Source organism: Lutjanus erythropterus, chromosome 12, assembly GCF_056507025.1.
Source record: "Lutjanus erythropterus isolate fLutEry1 chromosome 12, fLutEry1.hap2, whole genome shotgun sequence".
Lineage (NCBI taxonomy): Eukaryota > Metazoa > Chordata > Actinopteri > Lutjaniformes > Lutjanidae > Lutjanus > Lutjanus erythropterus.
The window spans coordinates 20,275,021-20,298,627 of NC_139328.1; the positions used below are offsets into that span (position 1 = coordinate 20,275,021).

General features: G+C 38.1%; 1 protein-coding gene across 1 annotated transcript in view; it reads left to right on the plus strand.

The window, feature by feature from the left end:
- Window positions 1-342: 342 nt before the first annotated feature.
- Window positions 343-23,607, plus strand: part of myo9b (myosin IXb) — a 34,422-nt gene continuing 11,157 nt past the window's right edge. The window contains exons 1-22 of the mRNA XM_084731539.1: window positions 343-600; window positions 1,385-2,227; window positions 11,107-11,201; window positions 11,398-11,460; window positions 11,732-11,831; window positions 13,401-13,501; window positions 15,027-15,150; window positions 15,468-15,557; window positions 15,698-15,814; window positions 16,353-16,487; window positions 16,672-16,793; window positions 17,679-17,820; window positions 18,172-18,361; window positions 18,528-18,603; window positions 19,592-19,684; window positions 19,808-19,847; window positions 20,855-20,977; window positions 21,668-21,748; window positions 21,843-21,953; window positions 22,052-22,174; window positions 22,583-22,732; window positions 22,896-23,035. Of these exons, the coding sequence (XP_084587665.1) occupies window positions 1,451-2,227; window positions 11,107-11,201; window positions 11,398-11,460; window positions 11,732-11,831; window positions 13,401-13,501; window positions 15,027-15,150; window positions 15,468-15,557; window positions 15,698-15,814; window positions 16,353-16,487; window positions 16,672-16,793; window positions 17,679-17,820; window positions 18,172-18,361; window positions 18,528-18,603; window positions 19,592-19,684; window positions 19,808-19,847; window positions 20,855-20,977; window positions 21,668-21,748; window positions 21,843-21,953; window positions 22,052-22,174; window positions 22,583-22,732; window positions 22,896-23,035 (2,993 nt within the window). The 5' untranslated portion in view covers window positions 343-600; window positions 1,385-1,450. The remainder of the gene's footprint in view (window positions 601-1,384; window positions 2,228-11,106; window positions 11,202-11,397; window positions 11,461-11,731; window positions 11,832-13,400; window positions 13,502-15,026; window positions 15,151-15,467; window positions 15,558-15,697; window positions 15,815-16,352; window positions 16,488-16,671; window positions 16,794-17,678; window positions 17,821-18,171; window positions 18,362-18,527; window positions 18,604-19,591; window positions 19,685-19,807; window positions 19,848-20,854; window positions 20,978-21,667; window positions 21,749-21,842; window positions 21,954-22,051; window positions 22,175-22,582; window positions 22,733-22,895; window positions 23,036-23,607) is intronic.

Below are 23,607 nucleotides of genomic sequence, written 5' to 3' on the forward strand. Positions count from 1 at the left end.
TCTTACTATTACTATGTACTGTATGTACTGTGAGTTGGTTGTAATATCTCAAATGTCCAGTGGGTGGTGCTCAAACCACACAGCTCGCCCTCAATAACAAATGAGGTCAATTAAAACTTCTCACTCGTGTCTATGTCTTATTAACTTGTTGGTGGCGTTCAAGTGTGACCTCTTACTCTGTAAAACGAGCTTTATTGTACTTTATTTTCTCTGCACTTTCGTTTCCTGTTGGCGACAGGGTGACATCTTTCAGGTCAGTGAAGAGAAACACATCCATTTATTTCCACCTCGTCGACGGTTATGAGTGTGTGAGTGTGTGTCAGTGAGTGTGTGTGTGTGTGTGTGTGTGTAGAAATCTAGGAAGTAACGTTCGCCTTAACTTTTCGATCAGGACGACGCGGAGACGTTAATCCCAAATTTCCTGAAGAAACTGTGATTTACATGAGCAATAACGTCGCCGAACTGCCGGGAAATTGCTTTTTCGCCGTCTTAAACTGTGAATAAGCAGTTTCATGGCTCACCTTTTTTGGGAAGCTCAGGTGAAGAAACTATTTTTTTCCTCAAGTTGTGTGATTGGAGTTCGTCAACGCTAGCTGGGAGGTGCAGAGATCTTCCTCTTCTCTTCTCTTTCTGAAGTATTTCGACTTTTTAAAGATTATATGATGGGGTTTTTTTTTCTTGAAAGAGACTTATTTTAAATTTTAATCCGTTTTACGCTTATATTGTTTGTCATTTAGCACCTGGGCGGATATAAGTTTGGGGATTTTGATGGGGATAAGAGGAAATGTCGATGACAGCAGGGCTTTAGACTAATACATGTTGATGATGGGTGGAAATGAAGTTTTTTGTTGCTTTTAAGTATTTGGGTTAATGACAATTTGGTGTAATGTATTGGGGTTATTGATACTCTGGTGTAATGATATTGGGGTTCTTGATGAGTTGGAGTGTTGATGTTATTTTTAATATGTAGTCTAACCTGTTAATATTGGAGTTACTAATATTCTAATGTAGTGTATTGGGATCATTGATACTTTTGACTGTTGATATTGGAGTTCTTGATAATATGGAGTGTTCATAGTTTTGTTATTGATTTTTTTGATTGTTGATATTGGGGTGCTCGATAATTTGGAGTGTTTATATTGGGGTTTATGATGATTGTTGGTAATGGGATCAGTGATATTCTATTGTGATGATATTGAGGTTCTTGATCATGGAGTATTGATATTGGTGTTCTTGATACCAGAAATAATGCATTTCTCTGTATAGAGTATTTTTAAAATGGAAATGGGCTAAAGCCTATAACCTGTACTTCTACTTTAAAGTTTCCTGCTTTCAATTCTTTATTTTAAACTGACATCTGGTCACATTATGTGTGTTTCTACAGTGGATGCTGGCAGAGACTTGGGGCAGTGAGTTATGCTGAAGCCCACCTATATATCTGTACATCAGGATGAGCACTACAGATGGAGTTGGGACCCCTGAACAGGGTGAAGAGGCTCGCGTTGTGCAAATCTACCCGAGGCTGTCCCAGGACACAGCTACCTACTGTCCCCTGCAGGTCAGCAGTGGGGACACGGCAAGGGCGGTCATCCGCAATGCTGTGGTCACTCTGGGCCTGGATGGCAGCCAGACGTACAGCCTGCTGGAGGTCAGGAAGAGCGGTGATGAGGAGAGGTTGCTGGAGGCTGAGGACTGCCTCTTGGAGCGAGTTCTGCAGTGGCCACCAGAGGTACAGAAGTGGCACCCTCAGAGCCATGGGTACTACTTCATCCTGCAGCAGCAAGCCGACAGTGAAGGCACCCAAGTTGAAAGCAACAGAGAGGACTATGACGACCTCTGTAACCTCCAAACTGTGACTGAGGGGAATATTCTGGAGGTTTTACGCTGGCGCTTCTACAAGCTTAAAATCTACACCTATGCCAGCAACATCCTCATCGCCATCAACCCCAATAAGTTCCTTCCTGTTTTCTACAATCCCAAGTATATCAAAATGTATGAGAACCAGCCACTGGGCAGACTGAGTCCTCATATATTTGCCATAGCAGACGTGGCCTTCCGTGCCATGCTGAACAGACAGGTGAACCAGTGTATTGTGATATCTGGTGAAAGTGGCTCAGGGAAAACTGAAAGCAGCAGTTATCTCATCCACTGCCTGACTGCCCTCAGCCAGAAGACGTACTCCAGTGGCGTGAAACGGACCATCCTTGGGACTGGCCCGGTACTAGAGGTACGTCACTGTGATGTGAAGCAACTACACCCAATGACACCCACATCTGTTGTAGCTGTCTACAGTGTTGTATGTAGCGGCAAAAAGATTTTGAGGACAGCATGTCACTTTTGTGCCATTTAGTTTAGCAATATTTTAAAATTCTTAAATCTAGGGCAAAACTGCCAGACATGCATGAAGATATTGCAATGGCTCTGGGAAATTAATTTCTGGAGATGTACTTATTTATTTAATTTTAAGTCTTTACACCTTACACTCAGGCCACACTGGTTGCGTGAGCACTACTGAACCTATTCACTTTTTTGTGGACAGTCATATATGGACATCAGCAACATGACACTTCACACTTCAGTGTCTCTGTGTGTAGAATATATCTTTGACGTGAAAAAAAAAACAGTTGCAAGGCAGAATTTTTCCAGTGCCTTCTGGTTACAGCTGACAGCTTACAGAATGAAAAGTGTCACTTATAAAGCAAATGTGGCAACATTTCCTGGTTTTAGCGTCTCGGATGAGAGTATATACTGCTTAATATTATTGGAAGTTGAATTTCTCTATGTATTGGACTGTGGGTAGGAATGGTCGCAGCTTTCACTACACAGTAGCAAGAGTTAGTTTGACCTGACGAGCAGAGACAGCTTGTACATGACCCTAAAAGTCTGTCTGGTCCGATGTGGTATGAGACTGTAATCTGTTACCTGGAGGACAATAGGCTAGAGGAGGGGACTGACAAATCAATACCAAAACACACCAGAAATCAGAAATGGTGGAAGGTTAGGCTTTGGGTTAGCAACCACAACCTATTAAAATACATACATGCTGCAGAAACGTTGATTTTAAAAAACAGGCCATTTAAAGATGCTAGTTTTGGCTATGATATGTTTAATAGACAAAACAATTAATCACAAAACTAATGACATGGGAAAGCATTCTAAGAAATTTTAGCTGCTCAGAGCTCCCTGCTTTGGCCACCTTTTATTGAAAACATTTTTCCAGCCCCCAAATCTTTAGCTGCACCAGAAACTAACTGGCATGCATGACTCAAGAAACCCCAAATGGTGATGATGTTTTTAGTTTAGTTGATGATACAGTCTCTCAAACAGCTGATCATCTGCCTTTGCTGCAGTCGTGACTCATGGACCGAGACTCTGCCATCCTGACTTCACAGAATCGTGTTGATATGAGTTTTCTGATCACTAGAAGGGTGTACTACAAAGCGAGATTAATGTATTAGCGAGGTATATTGAGTCCAAAGCCAGCATTTTCAGTGTCACAAAGGTAGCTCTCTTTTAACCTGGCAAGGTGGTAACTTTTGCTGCACTCATAACCTTGTCGGAAGCAGGTTGTGGTCAGTGTTACATATTAAATCATCCATAAAAAGAGACGTTCTTTAGCTAATTCTTTTCCCAACAAAGTTCTGAGAAATACAGATTATAAACTGAGGGAAGACATTAAAAATGCAAAGTTGCTGAGCTGTATGTTTGTAATACCACAGAACAAAGACGTATAATGTAAAATGTAACATAATGTAACAGCAGCACAAACTGTATGCACCGCACTGTTACAGGAACCTCTGTTTGGTGATGCAGAGTCATCTTTTTCCCTTTCGCTTCAGATCATAGTAGCACTTTGAATTTACACACTATGTCTTCTACAGACTAAAATAATGACGAAGCAACCACACACCACCACTTTCAATACTACTACTGCTATTTAAACTCTGTTTTGCGTTGGTGATATTGCAGCTCAGAACACTGATTGGAAAGTTCATCAGTCTATCCTATTCATCACGAAAAATCTTCTATAAGTCACATTCATTTTACTTTGACTTGGCCAAACACTTAAGTGATCTCCACATCTCTGTCATGAGACAGTGTCAGACTGACAGCATCCGTATGAAGTTTAACTGTTTAATGTGCAGCTGTCATCTTAGAAATAAATGGCAGCACCGAGATAGCATTCTGTCAGTCAGTAAGTTTCTGCAGTCTTCTTCTTTTTCTGCCTTACTTCCAGCAACAGTGTTGCTTTTTGCCATTATTTATTTTTCACATTTTCCATAGCCCTTAATTATAACAACTTGATCATTTTGACTGAAGTGGGCAGCTCACAGTCGTTTCACTTTGTGCGAAAGAAGAGTCAAATGACGCACCGGACACCCCTTTTTATGTGATTACGCACAGAGTCTGAAGAAGAGAGCCTGGGTTAACAAAGCAAGCTGTTAACCAGTGTCGTGATACCCGTTATCTGTGACTGGGGGTTTAGGTTTTGTTGAGCCAGCTCATGCAAAGAGAGCCTGGCTGTGTTGAGCTTCCTTCATAGTACAGTCCTCTGATGAATATAGTTTGTTTTTCTTGTTCTGTGGCCTGGTCAGGGTGAGGAGTCTAAATGAAACTGCATTTGCATCATACAAAGGGCCCTCTTTAGTCTCATATCCTTTTTTTTTTTACACATTAACCCATTTCTATTCAAAAACAAAGTAGCAAAAACAGAAGCCACTCCCTCCCATTCTACAGAAAGTATATCAGTCTCATGTGTTTTGCTCTTCCTGTAATAAAACCATCAGTGTAATCAACAATAACCACAAAACAGCTGCATGATCTAACCCATGAGAGACTCTGTGGTATTTTGTTAAGTCATTTATTTATAAGAGAAAATGCATCAAATGATAGGAAATGATGGGTCATTTCAACATAGTCAACATTTACCAGGCAGAAAATCTGTGTTATGCTGAATTTTGATGATTGTATATCTAAATGTTAGCATTTGCACAGTGTGTATTGCAATAGTCTTCTCACATTTTGGCCTTTCATCAAACCAAAAAGCACCTAAGAGCAAAAAAAGTCTGTCAACTTGGAATTCCCACTTTTTGTCACATAACTTATCCACACATTTATGCTAAAACATGTCTTTGTTGGAGTTAACATCAGCGTTGTGCCACAGTAACTGTGTCATTGAGTAACCCAACAACACATTTGCCTGCATTTCTCTAACATCTGCTTTCTGTTTCATTTGATGGTTCGATTGCACAATGTGTTTAAATGATAACTGACATGAAACTAGGTTAAATGTGTTTTTTTAGGGAAATACCCGTCTCCTAGGGACTTAACAAACTTTGTCTTTTATGAGAAGACATGCCGTTTTCTAGCAGCTTGCAAACAAATCATCAAGAGGGAGGACAGCGTTAGTTTTTTTCAGTTCATTTTAAAACATACTATTGTGAAAAAAAATTGTTTTATATTCATGGTGTTTTCCAAAATGCTGCTTTTGTTTAGTTGCATCATTCAAATCTGTTCCAGGTACTAATGTGTAGGTGTGGAGATTGTACTATTCAGTGCACATGTGCAGGGCTTATCTATCCATCTATAGACCAACTAACCTTATACAGGATAAAGGATCCTGGACCGCTTTGTTGCTGATGACACCTTCACACATACAAACCATAAGGGTCCAGCCTTTCATTAGATGGCACCTAAATATGGATTCTTCCTCTCTCTGAACAAGTCCAACAAGTTCCTCCTTGAAATAAGCAACAGCTGAAGTATTTTTTCCTGTTAACTGATCTTTCTGGTTTTTAGTTGTTTTGTCTTTACTTGTATTAAAAGAAGCAGAGATTTGGCTTTAGGAGAGAAAGTGACTTGTTGTTTTGAGTGTGATTTTATTTTTAACAGAGTTCATAAGGACCACGCTTACTGAAGAGTGAGGTCCTGCCACAGCAGTTAGTCTTAAACCACAGGAGGCCTTGCACAAGTGTTTACACCAAAGCTGAATATCAATACAGGCAAGGCGAGGCCTATTGACAAGATTCCTGCTGGAGTGATGACAATCAGTTGATGTGGTAATTTGTTCTTTGGGGTTTTTATGGTTCTGTAGTTTGGCTGCTTTGCAGAAAGCCTCTTGTCATCTTGGGATTTCTTTTATATTCATGAGTCACACCCTAAGACACGGGTTCCCTTTTTTTTATCTGAATTCAAAAAATCGTGACTCCTCTTTGTTTCCTTCTAACTTTAATTTTAATGTTATCTCACTTCATGTCATTTTGTTACGGAAACTGCACATGATTTTAATCTCTCTGGTGCAAGATAACTGCAACTGACTGACTGACTAACTCTGACTGTTCAATCTGTTCGATGCCCCTTTTAAAATGTTGTATGAAGATCTGTACTTCGTAGCAGTTGATGGCACCTTGCTTTCATTAAGTATGGCAGTTACCTGACCGACTCAAGGCTTGTGTTGGGTGTTAGATCAGGAAGCTGAGAGCTGAGCTCCACAGGGGGAATGTGCAGGGCGTTGTCTTTGAGGGAACACCAGAGAGAGAGGAGAGAAACAGGAACGTGTCAGAACAGGCTCAGCCAGGTCTGCTGGCAAACCTACACAACAAAGCAGAAAATCACCGCCTTCCTCTCTCTTTCTTTGCTCAACCCCTGTTCTCACAAACGCACTCACCTCCTTCTCCCCCTTCTTACAGCTACATTTCAAGTCGGAGATCATGGTTTCTCTGAGAGCTGCATTTCAAGGCAATATTCTGACCAAAATTTCCCTATTTGATACCACTTTCTGTCCCAGTGTCCTCTTCTATTGTTTGAATCAGTCCTCAGTATTCCACAATCCATACTGCTGTGGTTACCTGCCTGTCACTTATCACTATTGAACTAGATTATGAACTAGCCACTGTTGAACTATATGAACTAGACCAGTAGTTCCCAACCTGGGGATTGCAACCAACTCCAAGTGGTTGCAAGATCAGTGAAACTGGTCACAAGACAATTTCCAGAATAAGAAAACCAAACAAATATTTCTGCTACACAAAATCATGTTTATTTTTCCATACAACTTTTTTACTACTGAATTATTGGATATTTTTAAACCTTAAAGGACCAGTGTGTAGGAATTAGCGGTATCTAGCAGTGAGCTTGCACATGGCAAACACCTCAAGTCACCCTCCCCTTCTAAGCATGTGCTTTGCCTATGGTGGCTGTGACAAAAAGCTAAAATTCTCTGATTCTAGCTACTCAGATCTTCTTTGTATTTCTTTTAGACTGTTTGTTGGATAGAATAAGCAACCTTTGGCTCTGTGAAGCTGTGATGGACATTTTTCACCATTTTTGACATTTGAGATTGATCAGTTAATTAAGACAGATTAAAGGACCAGTAGAAATTGTATTGTAGAAACATTAAAGTGCATCACAGCAGCCTCATGGCAGAAAATCAATGCCTTTTGTAGATATAAATGGTCAGTCTAAGGTCAGAAAAACACAACAATTCTTATTTTCAGGTGATTGTACACTATTTAAAAGTATAACTATGACTATATATAATAAATCTTACACACTTGACCTTTCAGGCTTCTAAGAATTATTGAAATGAAAAAGGGTAAAAATCACTCCTTGGGTTAATCCATAGTTATGTACAACTAGTGATGATGGATCACAAGTAGACATATTGCTCAAGAGTCACAAACCAACAAGTTTGGTTTGTATCAGACCTAGATGAATGAACAAGCCACTGCAGGATCCTGAGCATACGCTCCAATATTTGTTGTTTTTAGCAGCCTGACTGACATTGTAGTAAAGTTAAGTCAGCCATAAAAATAACTGGTTGTTATATGGATTAGGTCTGAATCTAACAGTTTTTATTTTTATCAGTGACTCTGTTAGGGCTGTGCTAAATAGTTGAAGCTTAATTTCTAACATTGACATTAAAAGGCTAAATCAAGATTTGAATGCAGACAATTAAAAAAAAAAAAAAAAACATCAGGCTAAACTAATAATATTAGTGTTATACTATTTGTTGAATTAGATTCAAGTAGTGGCTGCATAAAAACACCTCCAATTAATCTAGGGGGTTGTAAAAATCTAACAAAATACTGTGCGTCAGGCCATATTTGTTGGCATTTAGCCTTGATTTAATAAAAAAAGACTAACTCATTGAAGCTGATGAATTGCTTTGTAAGGATTTTGTTCAAGATTTTGTTATTTATTTATTATTTTTTGTTGTTTTTTTTAAGGTGATAACATCATCAAATATGGCGATTCAAAGTTTCATTTGAAAACCTTAATAGGGGTTCAAGTGTAAAAAAAAAAAAGACATTTGGAGCTGCCCTATAATCTATAGATTATTTGGTGGATTAATGCTAGATACCAGGAAAAAATGCCCAGCCCAAATACAGACTCCAAGGTGACATCTTCAGAATGCTTCTTTTGTCCCATAGCAGTTTATTTATTATTATGTAAAACAATGAAGAGCAGTAAATCCTCACACTTTAAAAACTAGAACCAGAGAATGTTTGGCACTTTTGCTCGATAAATTAGTTAATCAATTTTAAGAAAATGATTTTGTCTGGCATCCATCACCTGACAAAGTGAAATGTCACAGCACATTCAACCATTGTCCAGCTGATCCGCTGGTATTTCCCACATTGCTGGCAAATGTGAAGCTGAATTCCTGGTGATAAACTTGGAATTTTGTTGACTTTACGAGCACACCAGCTCTATCTGAATAAATCATTAGTTTCTGTCTCTGTTGGGGAAGAGGCTCTCTTTATTGTAGTGTCCTTCAGAGGATCCAGCCCTGACCTGGGACATGGCAAACACCTGTTTCTCCTCCACATACCAGCTTCACTTTTCTCTCCACATGCCTTTCATCCTTTCCATGTGGCATTCAACTTCCTTATATAAGTTTAATTGATCTGGTAGATGAAAACCATGCATGTCTGAAATATACCACTTGCTGTGTATATAAAGGCGCATTGGTTAGGAACATTCCAGTGTATCAAAGCTTTACCTGCCCACGTGTGATCAGTACAGTATACAGATCTCGCAGATCTGCAGAGGCATGACTTTGGCCTGTTAAGACACGACCCTCAGCATAGCTCACACTGGAATGAAGGAGAGCGATGCTGTGATGTGGGCCCCGTTTGGATTTTTCTTATCCTTTGTTAAAGGTTAAAACTCAGGAAGTAGAAGCTGATCCAGAGTCAGCTGCAGCTTATGAGCGTCATTTTTCCCATTGCCTGCTGGGAGGAGTCTATGTGTTATTGATAGTGAACCTTAGTTACTGTTTCCAGCCGCAGAATAACAATCCATGTCATGAATTATTAATATAGCAGTTTGTTGTTGAATTATTGTTTAGGTTAGAAGGTAATTACAAAAGCTTATCAAGTTGGGTTGTTCAGTTGCACCATCCACGTGTGACACAACAGAAACAGTGTGGAGTGAGAAAATGAGTGCAGACAGTGAGGACATTTTTAATGAAAAGGATGTGTTAGCTTGACAGTATGATTGTTGTTTTGAGTCTATTGATTTTATTTCCATGTGCTTTGATAAATAAAGTGATTAAAATCAGAGTAAGGTAGTTAAATTCAAAATACAGCAGTCAAAGTAAACTTTTTTCTTGAAAAATAGGTAATGAAAATTATCAGTCATTTTGATATTGAATGAAATTAAACATTTCTTCAGGATTAATTTTTCTCCTACATCAACCGGCTGTAGACTTATCATCAAACAACTAATAGCTCCTTCTCACTGTTGTCAGGTGTTGATTACCTGATTATAATATTAAGGCACCAATAGCAGTTTTTCTGCTTTATTGGCCCTGTAGTGAAGAAATGATTTTTTTGCTGAAATTTAATAGACTACACAGCAAAAAACAGAACAGAAAACACCAGCCAGTTAAGAAGGAACTGTGTTGAAATTAGAGTAAAACTCCACTCTGTTTATGTGTATTGATCACTTAACAAAAAGCTGTTTGATGGTGCTTTTATTTTCAATGCTTGTGGCCACTTAATGCATGTGCATTAAGGTGCATAATAGATGTGAGTCTCCTGGTTTAACTGCATTATTGATGAAAACACTGAGAATGCACGGCAAATCACAAGATTGAAAAACAGTTCTATTTTCAGAAAAACAATGCTTTTATTGTGTTGAGTCTTGTGTTCAAAGTGCGAACATCAATTAGATAGGTACTAGTATTTTTAATTTTTGTCTTAATACTGATTATTTCTCAGATGTTGTTGTAGACTACACCCTTGAGAGTGGCTTTGCTTCTTCAAAATTAGTTAGTAGAATAAAGCTGCAACAATTACAAGATTAATTGATTAGTTGATTTTGATTCTTTGATATTTGATTGCTAATTGTTTTGAGTACTTTTTTTAAAAGAAAAACTGCTAGAATTCTCTGGTTTTAGCTACTCAAATGTGATGGTCATTTTTCATGATTTTTGACATTTTATAAACCAAAGATTAATCAATCAGTTAAGACAGACTGAAGGACCAGTGTTTCAGATTTAGTGGTATCTAGCAGTAAGCTTGCAGACTGCAGACACCTTGCCTCACTCTCCCTTACCGAGCCTATAGAGGAACCTCCAGTGGAAAACATGGAAGTAGCACAAAAGGCCATCTCTAGAGCCAGTGTTTGGTTTTTCCATTCTGAGCTATTGTAGAAACATAGTGGTGCAACATGGCAGCCTCCGTGGAAGAGGACCTTCACCCTCTGTAGATATAAGTAGTTCATTCTAAGGTAACAGAGATTTAAAAAAAAATCTTATTTTCAGGATATTATACACTAATGAAAGCATACTTGTATTCCTTTTCTGCCTTATTCTGCCAATAAATCCCTGTAAATGTTACAAATTGGACCTTTATTCAATTAATCAAGATAGCCATTAGTTGTAGTCCTAGTTCAGTTACACCAACTTGATCTTTAGTGTTACATAAGGTTGCTAATGAAAACAGTCCCCTTACATCCAGAAACCAAAGTGATTTGTTTGATAGCTGTTCTGCAAACATGTAAAGTGTTTAGGTCTGGGTGCCAGTGTCCATGAGAAACATGCCCACAAATTTGTCTGTTTATTTTAGTGAAAACTTATGTTCCCTGTGTTTTAAACAGGCCTTTGGCAATGCTCGGACTTCAGAGAATAACAACTCCAGTCGCTTTGGGAAGTTCATCCAGCTCAACTATCTGGAGAGCGGCGTCATCAGAGGGTAAGACATCATGTTTTGTTTTTTCCCACCAAGTTTCTGTACTCATTCAGTGAATCTTAAAGGTTTCTGCAGCACAGTTAACATTTTATCTTGGTTGATATGTTTATTTCAGTTAACATTTCTTCTTTTCTGTTGGCAACCATGCCAAAGCTTCACAGGTTTTGCTGACACTCTCTTCATTTTGGTTTTCCTGTAGGGCAGTTATTGAGAAGTATCTACTAGAAAAGTCCCGCCTGGTGTCCAGAGATAAGAGTGAGAGGTAATGAATACATTTTACATCCTCACAGAAACACTCCTAATGAATATTTTATTTTCAAAATCTGGTTATAGAAATGAATACTTCACTGATACAAACTTTTCTCACATTGTCACTAAACTGAACCTGAGCCCTGACCTCTAATACAAACAACACAACACTTTGGAGCCTCAGTGTAACCTAACAACCTTTGCAGTGCTATGCAAAGTGAAATGAGTTGAAATGAAACTTCCTTGACCCCTGACTGATTGTATCGATGGTCTCTGACCTGCAGGAACTTCCATGTGTTCTACTATCTGCTGATGGGTGCGTCCAAAGACGAGCAGGAAGAGTTTCATCTGTTAAAGCCTGAAGATTATCTCTACCTCAAGCAGGTGCCTTTGATCTGTACTTTGCAGCAGCAGGAGTCATAGAGAAACTAGTGGAACCGCATACAACGTGATGTGTCATTAGATTTTATCAAATAGGGAAAACCAGTGTTTATAGAAACACAGTATCTAGAAACTTCTCAACAGTAAATAGTAGTGTGTCAAAGTTTCCCTGTGTGGTGAATAAACAGACACTCATATAACGCTGTAAAACTCAACATTACCAGCACACCTGCTTTCCCTCAAAATGTTTTATTATATTGAGAATTTAAGACCGTGTTCACACACTGATGCCTTTATCTCTTTAGTCCTGTTTACTTATGTCTTTTTAAAATGCTGTTGCCCTTGTGTGACCTAAAAAAAACTATGTACAGCAATAGGTTGCTCTCTGTCTTGTTTTAAGCAATTTGGTGCATTTTGTAAGTATAGACAGTGCAACGTGGACCATCTAGCAACAATTCCCTCATCAGATTCTGGTGCAGAAACTATTCAGACAAACTTTATTTCAGACACAGAGGTCCACATTAATACAAAAAATAATAAAATACAGTTGGAGTGGAGTACGTGCCAGCATTTTGGCTTGTGTGGTGTCTCTGCACATTGTCATCATCACATAGATCATGTGACTCAAACATCTTACTTTGTTTACCACATTTAGCCGTTTAGCTCTTTTTCTGCCATAGAAAACGTTGAATTGGAAAATTTTGCTTATGATCGTCCTTGGTTTTAGCAATTATGACAACACTCTTCTTAGAGTTAAATTTAATGTCATACTGCACCATAGGAAACGGGACAAATAAATCATCAGCATGCAATAATAGTATTTCTCCCCACACAGCTACTTTTACACTCTTAAATTTGAAGGAGAATCATCCACATACAGGTTGAAAAGAACAGATGGCATTATTCTGTCTTGTATGACTCTGTTCATCACAAGCAAAGTACAGCTGTACTCTTACGTTATCTAACTTGCATGGCCTGATGCAAATATCAAACATGCAAGATCCATATCGAATATAGGAGGGCCCCTCTCTTTTTTTGTTTTTAGAAGCTCTTGATTTTTGATTTATGAAGACAGTCTAGGTGCAGTCTTGGCTGATTCTCATAACCAGCGCATGTATTTGTTGTTACTTTGCTGAGACATTAGAAAATTAAAAATAGGCCTAAGTAATCTTGAGCTTTTGAAACTCAATTACAGGTGTGAACACAACCAGAAAAATCTAATATAATCAAGTCAGTTTATTTATGGAGCATACTTAAAAAATGACTAAAGTGCTTTACAAAGAGATCACAATTACAGATATTAAAGGAGAATTAAATTCGATAATGAATCAGTAATTTTAGATTGAATTTAAAAAACACAAGTTGTATTTCACAGAGAACTAATGAATAATAAAAAAACACAGTGTGACCAGTTATGTCTTCATGATGAGTATCAAAAAGCAAAAGAAAAGAGATGATTCAGTTGATCTTGTTTCTACATTATTTGATTGAGAGTTTTTTCTGTATCCATGCACACATCTTTGTGGCTATGCTAATTATTTACTTTCCGCATCTTGTCTGATTGTTCTGCAGGACGACCTCCATTTAGATGATGAGGAGAAACTCAGACAGGAGTTCAAGAGGCTTGATCAAGCTATGGAGATGGTTGGCTTCCTGGCCTCCACCAAGAAACAGTGCGTATGATTTTGTAATGAACTGAAATGCTGCAGGCTGGAGTCAAACTAGCCAGTGCAACTGTACCTACCAAGCTCCCAGAAAGCTGGGCTTTGAAGTGGCCAAACTACGTAATTACAATGCCATGTGAAACACAGCGACCCAAAAATACTTACATTATGAAAGAAGAGGCTGTAAAATGGGGGATAGTTAACCCCTGCGAAATATCAGAATTTAAGCCATTCAGACCAATAACATTTGGAAAGTCTTGAAGAGCTGCACAATTATATAGTGTTATCCCATTCAAGTTAGCAGAGGGCTAAAGTGGAAGTTGTATCCAGTTCAACTTAATACATCCCAGCACTGTTGCCCTTTAGTCAACAAAAGAGTTAAGGGACCTATGTAAAATTTACCTGCAAAACTTGTGACCAAAAATGTTTGTAAATACTAATTATTTTTGTTTCTGTCACACACACAGGATTTGTCATCTGGGTTAAAACACTACATTACAAGAAGGTTTAGACCCTCTCAGAAATGTATATAATTACAGTAAAGCCTTTGATCTATTAAAAGAGCAAAGATAGCTAGGGATTCAGTAACTTTTCACTGTTTTCAAACATTGTTTACAGTGTTTACAGTGACCCTGCAGAGAACTCAGCTAACTATCACTCTAAAAAACTGAGTAGGAAGGCAACGCAATTAGTTATTTTACTTATCACTGTCAAAGAGTTTCTGCTTTCTGTTCTGGTGTCAGTAACAGGTCAGAGCTTGTCAAGTCAAGCAGGAGAAAAAAATGCAGCAAGCATGTCGACAAGCGCCTGATGGCCTCAGGATACAGCACACACATAAAGGTGCTAGCACCATAGTTTGTAACCTGTTCAGGTTGGTCCCCTGGTGAAGACACTGTAATTGTTGAGAACAAATCTACAGAGAAGTGTATAGTAACATCGTATAAGTTTTTACTTTTTTTTTTAGTTGTGTTGTGTTTTTATCAACATCTACTGCTGCCACAGAAATACAGCAGAGCTTTGGTCAGGCACAAAGTAAAGTGCATAAAAATTTGTCTGAATAGTCTGTAAAAGCATGTTTTGTTTTGTTTTTCAATTTAGAGTAGGTTGAATTAACCCAGTAACTCTTGACTTGCATGTACAGCTTCTTTCTTTTTCTAATATTAACATAACCAGAAGGCAACACTGAGGCAACAGGTGTGTTAAGCTTTCCTAAAATATTAAAGAAAAAATAATAATAATCTTAATTTATAGAGAACTTTTCTAAACCCATGTGAACCCACGCTTCACAGAAGGCAGCAACTTCATAATAAAACAGATCATAAAATAATTCAGGAGCAAATAAATAAAACTTGTAAAATGGTTATCTACTAAAATCAGCAAAGTCAATCAGTAAAATCAAAGAAAAAACACACAAAACTAGTACAAGGCAGTCAGTAAAAATCAAGTAAAATCCTGAAATACTCCCAATAAAAGTACGTTTTAAACACTACTCATCCCATCTGTTTGTGTATATTTGTGTATTTCCACTCTGCAGCATATTTTCGATCCTCTCTGCCATCCTGCTCCTGGGCAATGTGACACACACACTGTCAGAGGACACTGAAGTCCTGGAGGTCGGACCTGCTGAAGTTCTTTCTACCCTGTCTGACCTGCTCAAAGTATGTTCATGAAGTGAAACACTTGATTATGAAAGCTAACCAATGATATACTCATACACACTGCTAAAACATCATCTGGACTTATGAAATCACCTTCACACTTCACACTTTTAATTGCAACACTGAATATTTTGACTCAGCAAAGTGACTCGTAAAGATGAAGTGCGTCATCACTATGCCTAAAATAGCTCTGTGTTTAAGAACAAGCATGTTTCAACGTGCTGTTTCTTAAATACAGTAGTTGGTAGTGGTTTTGTTGTGGATTAATAATATGTTGCAGTATTGTAAAACATCTTACCGGTTTGGTTTTTTTTTAGGTGAAGAAGGAGCTGCTGGTGAAAACTTTGACCAAGAGGAGAGTAGTGACTGCAGACGCCACTGTGGATTCAAAGTACACACTACAAGAGGTAGACATCTTAAATTAAGTATCGGGCTGCCCCCTTAAGATTTATATAATGATAATATAATGATTCTGTCAAGTTCTGTCTGTTCCTTTTATTTATGTTGCAGTCTCAGTTTGTTTTGTTTGATGTCTCTGTGTGTCTAGGCATCTGCAGCACGGGATTCCATGGCCAAGTCTTTATACAGCGCTCTGTTTGACTGGATCATCCTTCACATCAACCATGCAATGCTCAATAGACGAGACATGGAGGAGTCTGTCTCTGTAAGTCATGTGATGCAATGTAGGGCTCCACCATCGAGTAAAAAAAAATACAATGTCGACTACAGGAGGCCTGCATTTTTGTCAAAGGGATAAAATGGTCCTCATCAAAAAAATAAATCACCATGATTTTTACCTCAGCTTTTATGTTAACTATGAAATTAGATTGTTTTTGTCATTTCCACGTCTAGATAAGTATGGAAATAATTATGTAAAAATATTTGTGTTTCTAGACTATTACCTCTATTCTGTGGGAACACATTTTCCATCCGAATTATTGTCAGTTGAATGGCATTTTTCCACTAAAGTCACCACACATACATTTTTTAAGCACTGACAAGAGAATGTCAGAAGTCTTATAAGTATTATATGTCTGTACATACATGTTTCTGAAGTCTTCATTGTTGCATTATTCATCCAAAGTTCTCGGTAGGTTTATGAGTAAATGTGTAGCCAGAATGTAGCTAATTAATTACATTACCATGTTTACTTCCTTTTGTATTTTAGTTATGAATTTTCCTGGTTGCTGTTTTGTTTGTAGTGTTTGTCCATCGGTGTCCTGGATATGTTTGGATTTGAGAACCTCCAGACAAACAGCTTTGAACAGCTGTGTATCAACTACACCAATGAGAAACTACAGTATTACATCAACCAACACATCTTCAAGCTCAAGCAAGTAGGTGCTTTTCTTTTTCTATGACATTCAGGGGTCGTTAGCATTTATTCTTTATTACGACTCGTCTGCACTTTTATGTAGTCTTGCAGGCAGATGTACTGTTGTGTCTTATTTGTTCTTTGTTTATTTAGTTGATTATTTATTTTGTTGAGTAACATGATTATGTAATTAAAATATATTTCAGGAGGATTATGTGTCAGAGGGCATCAGCTGGCAAAACATTGACTTCTCTGACAACAGTGGCTGCATTCAGCTGATCAGCGAGAAGTCAACTGGACTGTTTGACCTGCTGAATGAGGAGAGCAGGTAGGTGACCTTTTATTGTCTCCTGCTGTAATTTCTCACACTAAACATATAATGGTAATATGAAAATCAATGCATTTGCAAAAGACTTATGACAGACTGGCCAGAAATAAACAAAAAAATTGTTGTGTGTCAGCTGATCAGTCACCACAAGAAATCCAGCTGGACACATTTCATCTTCTATATCCAAGCAACCTATTTCCTCCGGAAAATGTGTTCTAAGTAATCGAAGAGTCTGTCCTGTGGTTCCTTAACAGAAAATACGGAATAAATGTAACTTTGCAAACTAATCACAACTAAAAGAGACACTAGATAGAGGTATAACTAGATAATACATTTGAAATGAGTAGTTGTGATATTTTTATGTTATATCAGTGTGGCTTATTAAGCAAAACTGTATGCATGATCATTTCAAATTAACTCTTTAAACTCTACAAGAGAAATGTTCTGCCAGCACCTACATTGGTATTTTTGCTTAATGTGATATAATTTGTGGTAAAATGCTTCATATCCCTAAGATCTGTACAACCTAGAAGTTTGTGCAAACAACGATCTCCCACTAGCAGTTTGAGACTGCTGGCAATATGTTCATTTTCCTATCAAACAAACCTCTGATATAAAAAAAACATGTTTTATTCAGTTAAAAATGCTTCGATAAGGTAACTGTATTGTGTATGTCATAATATCATCATATCAGCAATTGAATTATCACATGTCCAGTGTGTTTCTACTTTTCTTTGTCCATCAGTTGACTGGTGCATCAGTTCACCAGGTGTCATATCTGCTGCTGTTGACTTGCTTTTTTTGTCACCTAAGCCAGTCCTGTTTTCTTTCCCAGATATTTTGTGCTGTTATTGATATTCTGTCCTTTTCTTTGTGTACATTCAGCCTCCCTCAGGGCACAGATGAGACCCTGCTGGACAAGTTGAAGCAGCAGCATCAGGACAACCCATTCTTTGTACCCTCTTCAAATACAGAGCTGACTTTTGTCATCCAGCACTTTGCTGGACGGGTTAAATATCACATCAAGGTGAAATATATTTCCCACACTGAACTTAATCTTTATATCAATAAATAATAATTTTACATTTGAAAGATGTTCATTAAATGTACTTTCCATCATTAATTACAAACACTCTAACATAGTGACCGTGATGGTCTGCAGTAGCCTTGTGAGATAATCCGCTGTGGGAAAATCCTTGAAAATGTGGTGAATGTAGTGAATCATTGATACTGTTCCCTCCCACGAGAAGACTGTTGATGCACTGTGAAGTCTGAAGTTGTGAAGAAATGTAAAGAATGTGGAGAGCCACGGATTGCCCATATGTGTTACTACAGCGAAAATAAAATTATGTTAATCACAAGTCTTTTTATTCTTCAGGATTTCCGGGAGAAAAACACAGAGCACATGCGTCCTGAAGTCGTCTCACTTCTACGGAGCAGCGAACGGGCGTTCCTGCATCACTTGGTTGCATCGAGCCCTGAAGCGCTGTTCAGATGGGGAGTCCTCCGGGCCACCATCCGCATCCTCACAGTATTCAAGACCCTGGGGCGCAAGCGGGCAGAACTGAGTGAGTTGCTTTGGTTACTAATCAAGATGCATTTTCAACTCTATCCAGTAAAAATTACTTTAGATGTGTCTTTATAGCTTATCAGGAATTACACATTTGTTTAGTTCACTTTTTCCTTCTTGATCTCTTGATTATATACAACTGACTTGTTGAATTGTGTCCACAGTTGCTGCAAGAAAAGGCTCCCGGAAGTCCCTCAAAGACATGAAACAGCGCAGCAGTAATGTGGACAGGCTGTCCAGGTAAACTTTCATACCCTGGTGTATTTCTAGTGGATTTTACTGCCACTAACATAACTCTTTTACACTTGATTTTACAACCAAATGTTTTCAGACTTGACATAAGATAGTGAATCAAGCAGACATTTTCTGTTTTAGAGTATTAACAACGGATTGACAAGTATAGCCATCAACCATCGAGGTTTTTTATTTATTCACTCATTTGTTTATTCTATGTTAGTTACTAGATTAAGATTTATTTATCCGGAAGTTCCCACTGAGATTAAGAGAGACCTGATAACAAATTGCAAGATGCAGATAATGATCAATCAACAAGTACAAGTTCAAGAAAAATTTGTCAATATTAGGACTTGTGATGAAGGAAAATCCTCATTGGGCAGCTAATACTGCATCTGTTGTGTTCACTGATTCACTGAAGTTTATTCATACAAGTTTTGTTCTGTAACAGTTTCCTTACTTGTGTGATCTAAAACACTGATCTGAAGCTCAATTCTTAGTCTGTTCAGCACTTTTCCAATTAACAATGAATATAGCAACTTTCATTTGAAAAAACAAAACAAAACTTGATCTGTAACTTCTTATCAACTGGTATCAGTTTCGGCCTTAAATGAACATCTTCAGATTAGTCCCACCCACTTCCAGTTTAAGCACCACACATGTCTTGTTGAAACCCTGCTAATTATAGGTACAGATACTGATACAGATAATGGTGTGCATGCCCTCCATATTAGAAATATATGACAGTAAAGCTGTAAAGTCTGTCAGAGGTTTGAGTGTCTCTAATGTCAAGCTGTGTTGCAGTTCATTCCAGTCTGCCCCAGTTGGTACCCTCATCATGTTTACAGTCCATTACAGGACTAAAGGAGACAGATAGACATGAAATGTTTACTGTTCATAAATAAAATTCCCTTTCTTTACAAGAGACATCCCAAAGGCAAATGAACAGAAGAACTTACGCTTTGCTGATGAAGTACCTCTCTGACATTTACAGCAACAGCTGGACTCTGGATTTCTCCTTTGATCGCTCTGATGAACTGCCTCTCGATGTTTTTGAAGACATCTTTGCCAATTATGAAAAGAGAAAGTAAGTGAGCCATGTGGCTTTAGTTTAAAAATAGTTTAAACATAACATAATATGTAATGCATCACATTGTATTTCCACAGCTGTATGTTAAATGGAGCCTCATTTTGTCTGTATTTTCTGCAGGAAAAGTAAAGGTGGTCGGCAGAAGCAGCTCATTCCAAAGGTAAAATGTTAAGAATGTGCGCAGTGTTGATGAAGCTTTTCAGGACATTTCAAAATAGGCCTGTGCGGTATACTAGTTCGTACTGAAAACCGGTCTTTATTTTCGTTATGATATTAATTTTTCATATACCACCATACCAGTGAATACCCCAAACAACGTACGGAACATGCGTGGCGGTAAAGTGTTTCAGCAGGGACCCATTTCACTGCTGCACATCAACACCACAGGCGTGCTTGCTTGAACATGTGCGCTAGGGATGTTGCTGGTGACTAAATTCCCTGTTGATTAAATGCAAAATTTAATTTAACTTTTTTTATTTAACCTTAACTAATCTAACACTAAGAAATAACTCAAAGAGCACTTAAAATTTAGCAGAATTTATTAATTTATAATGTTAAACGCTGTCCAAACAAAATACTGTGTATTAAGAGCCATTTGAAGCCGTTAGTCACAGTCTACAATGACAGTGCTGACAGTGCCGCAGCCCCGACTAGTGGCATGCGGCTGCATAAAATCTTAGAGGCAACAGATAACTGACATCATGCCTGAATTAAATATCGATAAATAATTTAAATAATTTATTTTTAAATATTTTAAACGACTAGTATTTCTGGTGCCGACTAGTGTGGGTGGGGAGGTTTAATCGTATAGTCGTTCCCGCCATGTGATGGTAACCATACTTTGAAGGGGTCATGCTTTTACCTGTGTCTGGACATTATGACAGTAAAATGGGCTATTTAAAGCCAATCAACTGCAGTAATTATTTTCTCATTAGAATAAAATGTGGGTAAGAACACTGCATGAAAAAACAAATACCGTCAAATACCCTGAAACCGATATAATTTAAAAAAAAAACGTGATATGAAAATTTTGTCATACCGCCCAGCCCTATTTCAAAATCAGAATTTCTACATAAATGGTTGTACATCTTTAAAGTAATGAGCAGTAATTTTGTTTGTTTTGGGGATTAGAAAGCTCACAGGCTTGTATTATGTTTTATTAAACAGAACCTCATGGATATGCAGTCGCTTCAATGTATTGTTGGTCGTGCCGCACATGACCGAACCAGCAAATTCATCTTCCACCCTCATCGGCAAACAAAGCCCCCGACCATCAGCACTCAGTTCCAGGTTTGCCCTGTATATTGCTCATTACTTACGTAAACGTTATGCACTACAGGTTGCTATGAAAGTTGAGGGGATAGTTGGGAATTTTTTAGGTGAGGCTGTACTTCCCGCTCTTCTACAGTATAAGCCAAATATTGCTTTCTCCAAAGCAACCAGCAGCCATTGCAGAAAAACTGTGATTTCACTTCGCAGTTGTTCATCTTCTGCTGACTTGATCACTTTGCTTTGTTCATGTTATTGGTTACTTTGGTGTTTTATGGAATTAGTTGAGAATCACCAAAGTCACACAATGACACAAACAAACTAACCGATGGAGGAAGCAGTAAAGTAGCAGCTCTTGTGTTCTGTAAGTTAAAATGACTGCTTTTGCCTCAGGAGTCTGATGACTTTGGAAACAGCGATATTTGGCTTTTGGCAAGGTAAAGTGGTGAAAATATTCTAAATATAGCTTACACTATTTGAAGAAAGAGATTCACATATTTAGACCTTAAAACATACTTGAGTTGTAGCTGTAGTCTTGGATATCCGCTTTTTTTGTTTAGTACATTACAAACTGTGATATTGTTTTGTGATACTGTCCCAAATTTACAATATATACAAACGGTGAATGATTCTGTCTAGTTTGTTAACTGCCTGTTTTTAAGCTGCTGTCATAATAAACATGAACCGTCACTCACTGTATGTATCTCACAGGCCTCGCTCAAAAAGCTGATGGAGACAATTGAAAAAGCAGAACCTTTCTTTATTTTCTGTGTTCGTTCCAACACTGAAAAGGTAACATCATCTGTGTATCTGGTAAATTTAGCCCTACATGTTGGACTGTATAACACAGTTCATCAATCTGGAATGTTTGTTTTTTTTTTTGCAGAAGGAGCTGCACTTTGATGATGAACTGATACTACAGCAAATCAAGTACACAGGCATGCTGCAGATGGTTCACATGCAGAAGTCTGGCTACAGCGCCAAATTCACATTTAAGGTGGGCAATCATTTGAGAATGATGTCATATATTACATGTATATAAATACTTTAAGGTAATTTGCACCTGTGCTGATACTGTTTTGCTCTTGATTGCAGGAGTTTGTTGAGAAGTTCAGAATGTTGCTTCCAAAAGGAACTACGGGAACACCGGAGCACATAACTGAACTGTTTGAGAGGATGGAGCTGGATAAGACCAGCTATCAAATAGGAAAAACACAGGTAAACACTGATTATTTTATCTGTAATTTAACTGGTCTAAACTCACCACCTGTGTATTATGATGTCCAGAGGATGAAAGTTATGTTGTTTAAACTTACTTCACAGAGGGGTCACCCATGAGTACTGCATGTACCCATGTGTCTGTAATGTGCTTTGAATTTAAAACATCCATCAGATGACATGACATGGAGGAATTTTGTGAACATCAAAATGTCTCTTTAGGGAGAAAATTTTCATGAATCACAGAAAACTGTCACTTATCAAAAGACATTGCTCATTTCATGAATTACATAAAGTTATAAAAACACATGAAAGTCGCATAGGCAGTAATGCATGTTCTGAAATGTACTGCAAATGACACAGTACAGATGTTCCCAGTGGTTTCATCACTCTCTTTCATCTACTTAGGTGTTCCTTAAGGAGAAGGAGAGACAGCTGCTCCAAGACACTCTTAACAAAGAAGTGATGCGTCGTATCATTGTCCTGCAGCGTTGGTTCAGGACCTGTCTGATGCGGTTGCACTTCCTGCAAAAGAGAGATGCCACTTTGATCATTCAGGTACCACATATAGTAACAAATACTAGATGTTGTAGATAGTCAGTCCCCTTGGCTTGCCTGCTTTGTGTCCCGGCAAAAATGTGAAACATTCCCAAAGTCTTAAGAACAAATAAAGAACACACCAGTGGACTAAAGTTGACAGAGGATTTCTGATGTTTTTCAGAGGAGTTGGCGTGAGTTTTACGAGAAACAAAATCTAGCTGCTACAGTGATCCAGACAGCATGGAGGAGCTCGCTGAAGAAGCCAAAGCATGAGGAGGTGGATAAAGAGGACACATCCAACATCCGGCCTGGACGGGACTGGTATACATACCACTAAACCTACACTGCTCACACATTGTAGAAATTGAATAAAATCACTTTAGTGGAGTTTAACTTGTTTTTAAGGATATAAAAAGGCATCTGCATGATTTGAACACATGCCCTGATTATAGCAGGTTCTCCAATACACCTGAAAATGAAAAGTGTCAATATAACATGACAGGTGTACAGGGATAATGTGCAGCAGGCGTGCCCACCCATCCCGACTGAAATACAGCAGTTAAAATAGATACATTTCTAATCACCCTTTGACTGGGGGTTTATTCAGCAACCACATTAACCCCTGTGCTGTTCTTTGAAAAAAGGATTTTCAATGAAAATCACAAAAGTATAAAAAATAAATAAATAAACATCTATGACACAAGTTCTCAAAGTGCAGCCCATGGGCCAATGGCATCCCTCAGAAAGGTTAGGAATGACAACTTACAGAAAGGTACTGGCTGCTTTGCAATGTGTCTGTCTGTGAGTGAATGTTGTGTTCAAGGGCATGTGTGCAGCAGGTACAGTATGATTCAGAGGCAGTGTTCTGAGCCAATCCTGTCACCATTTTTGAT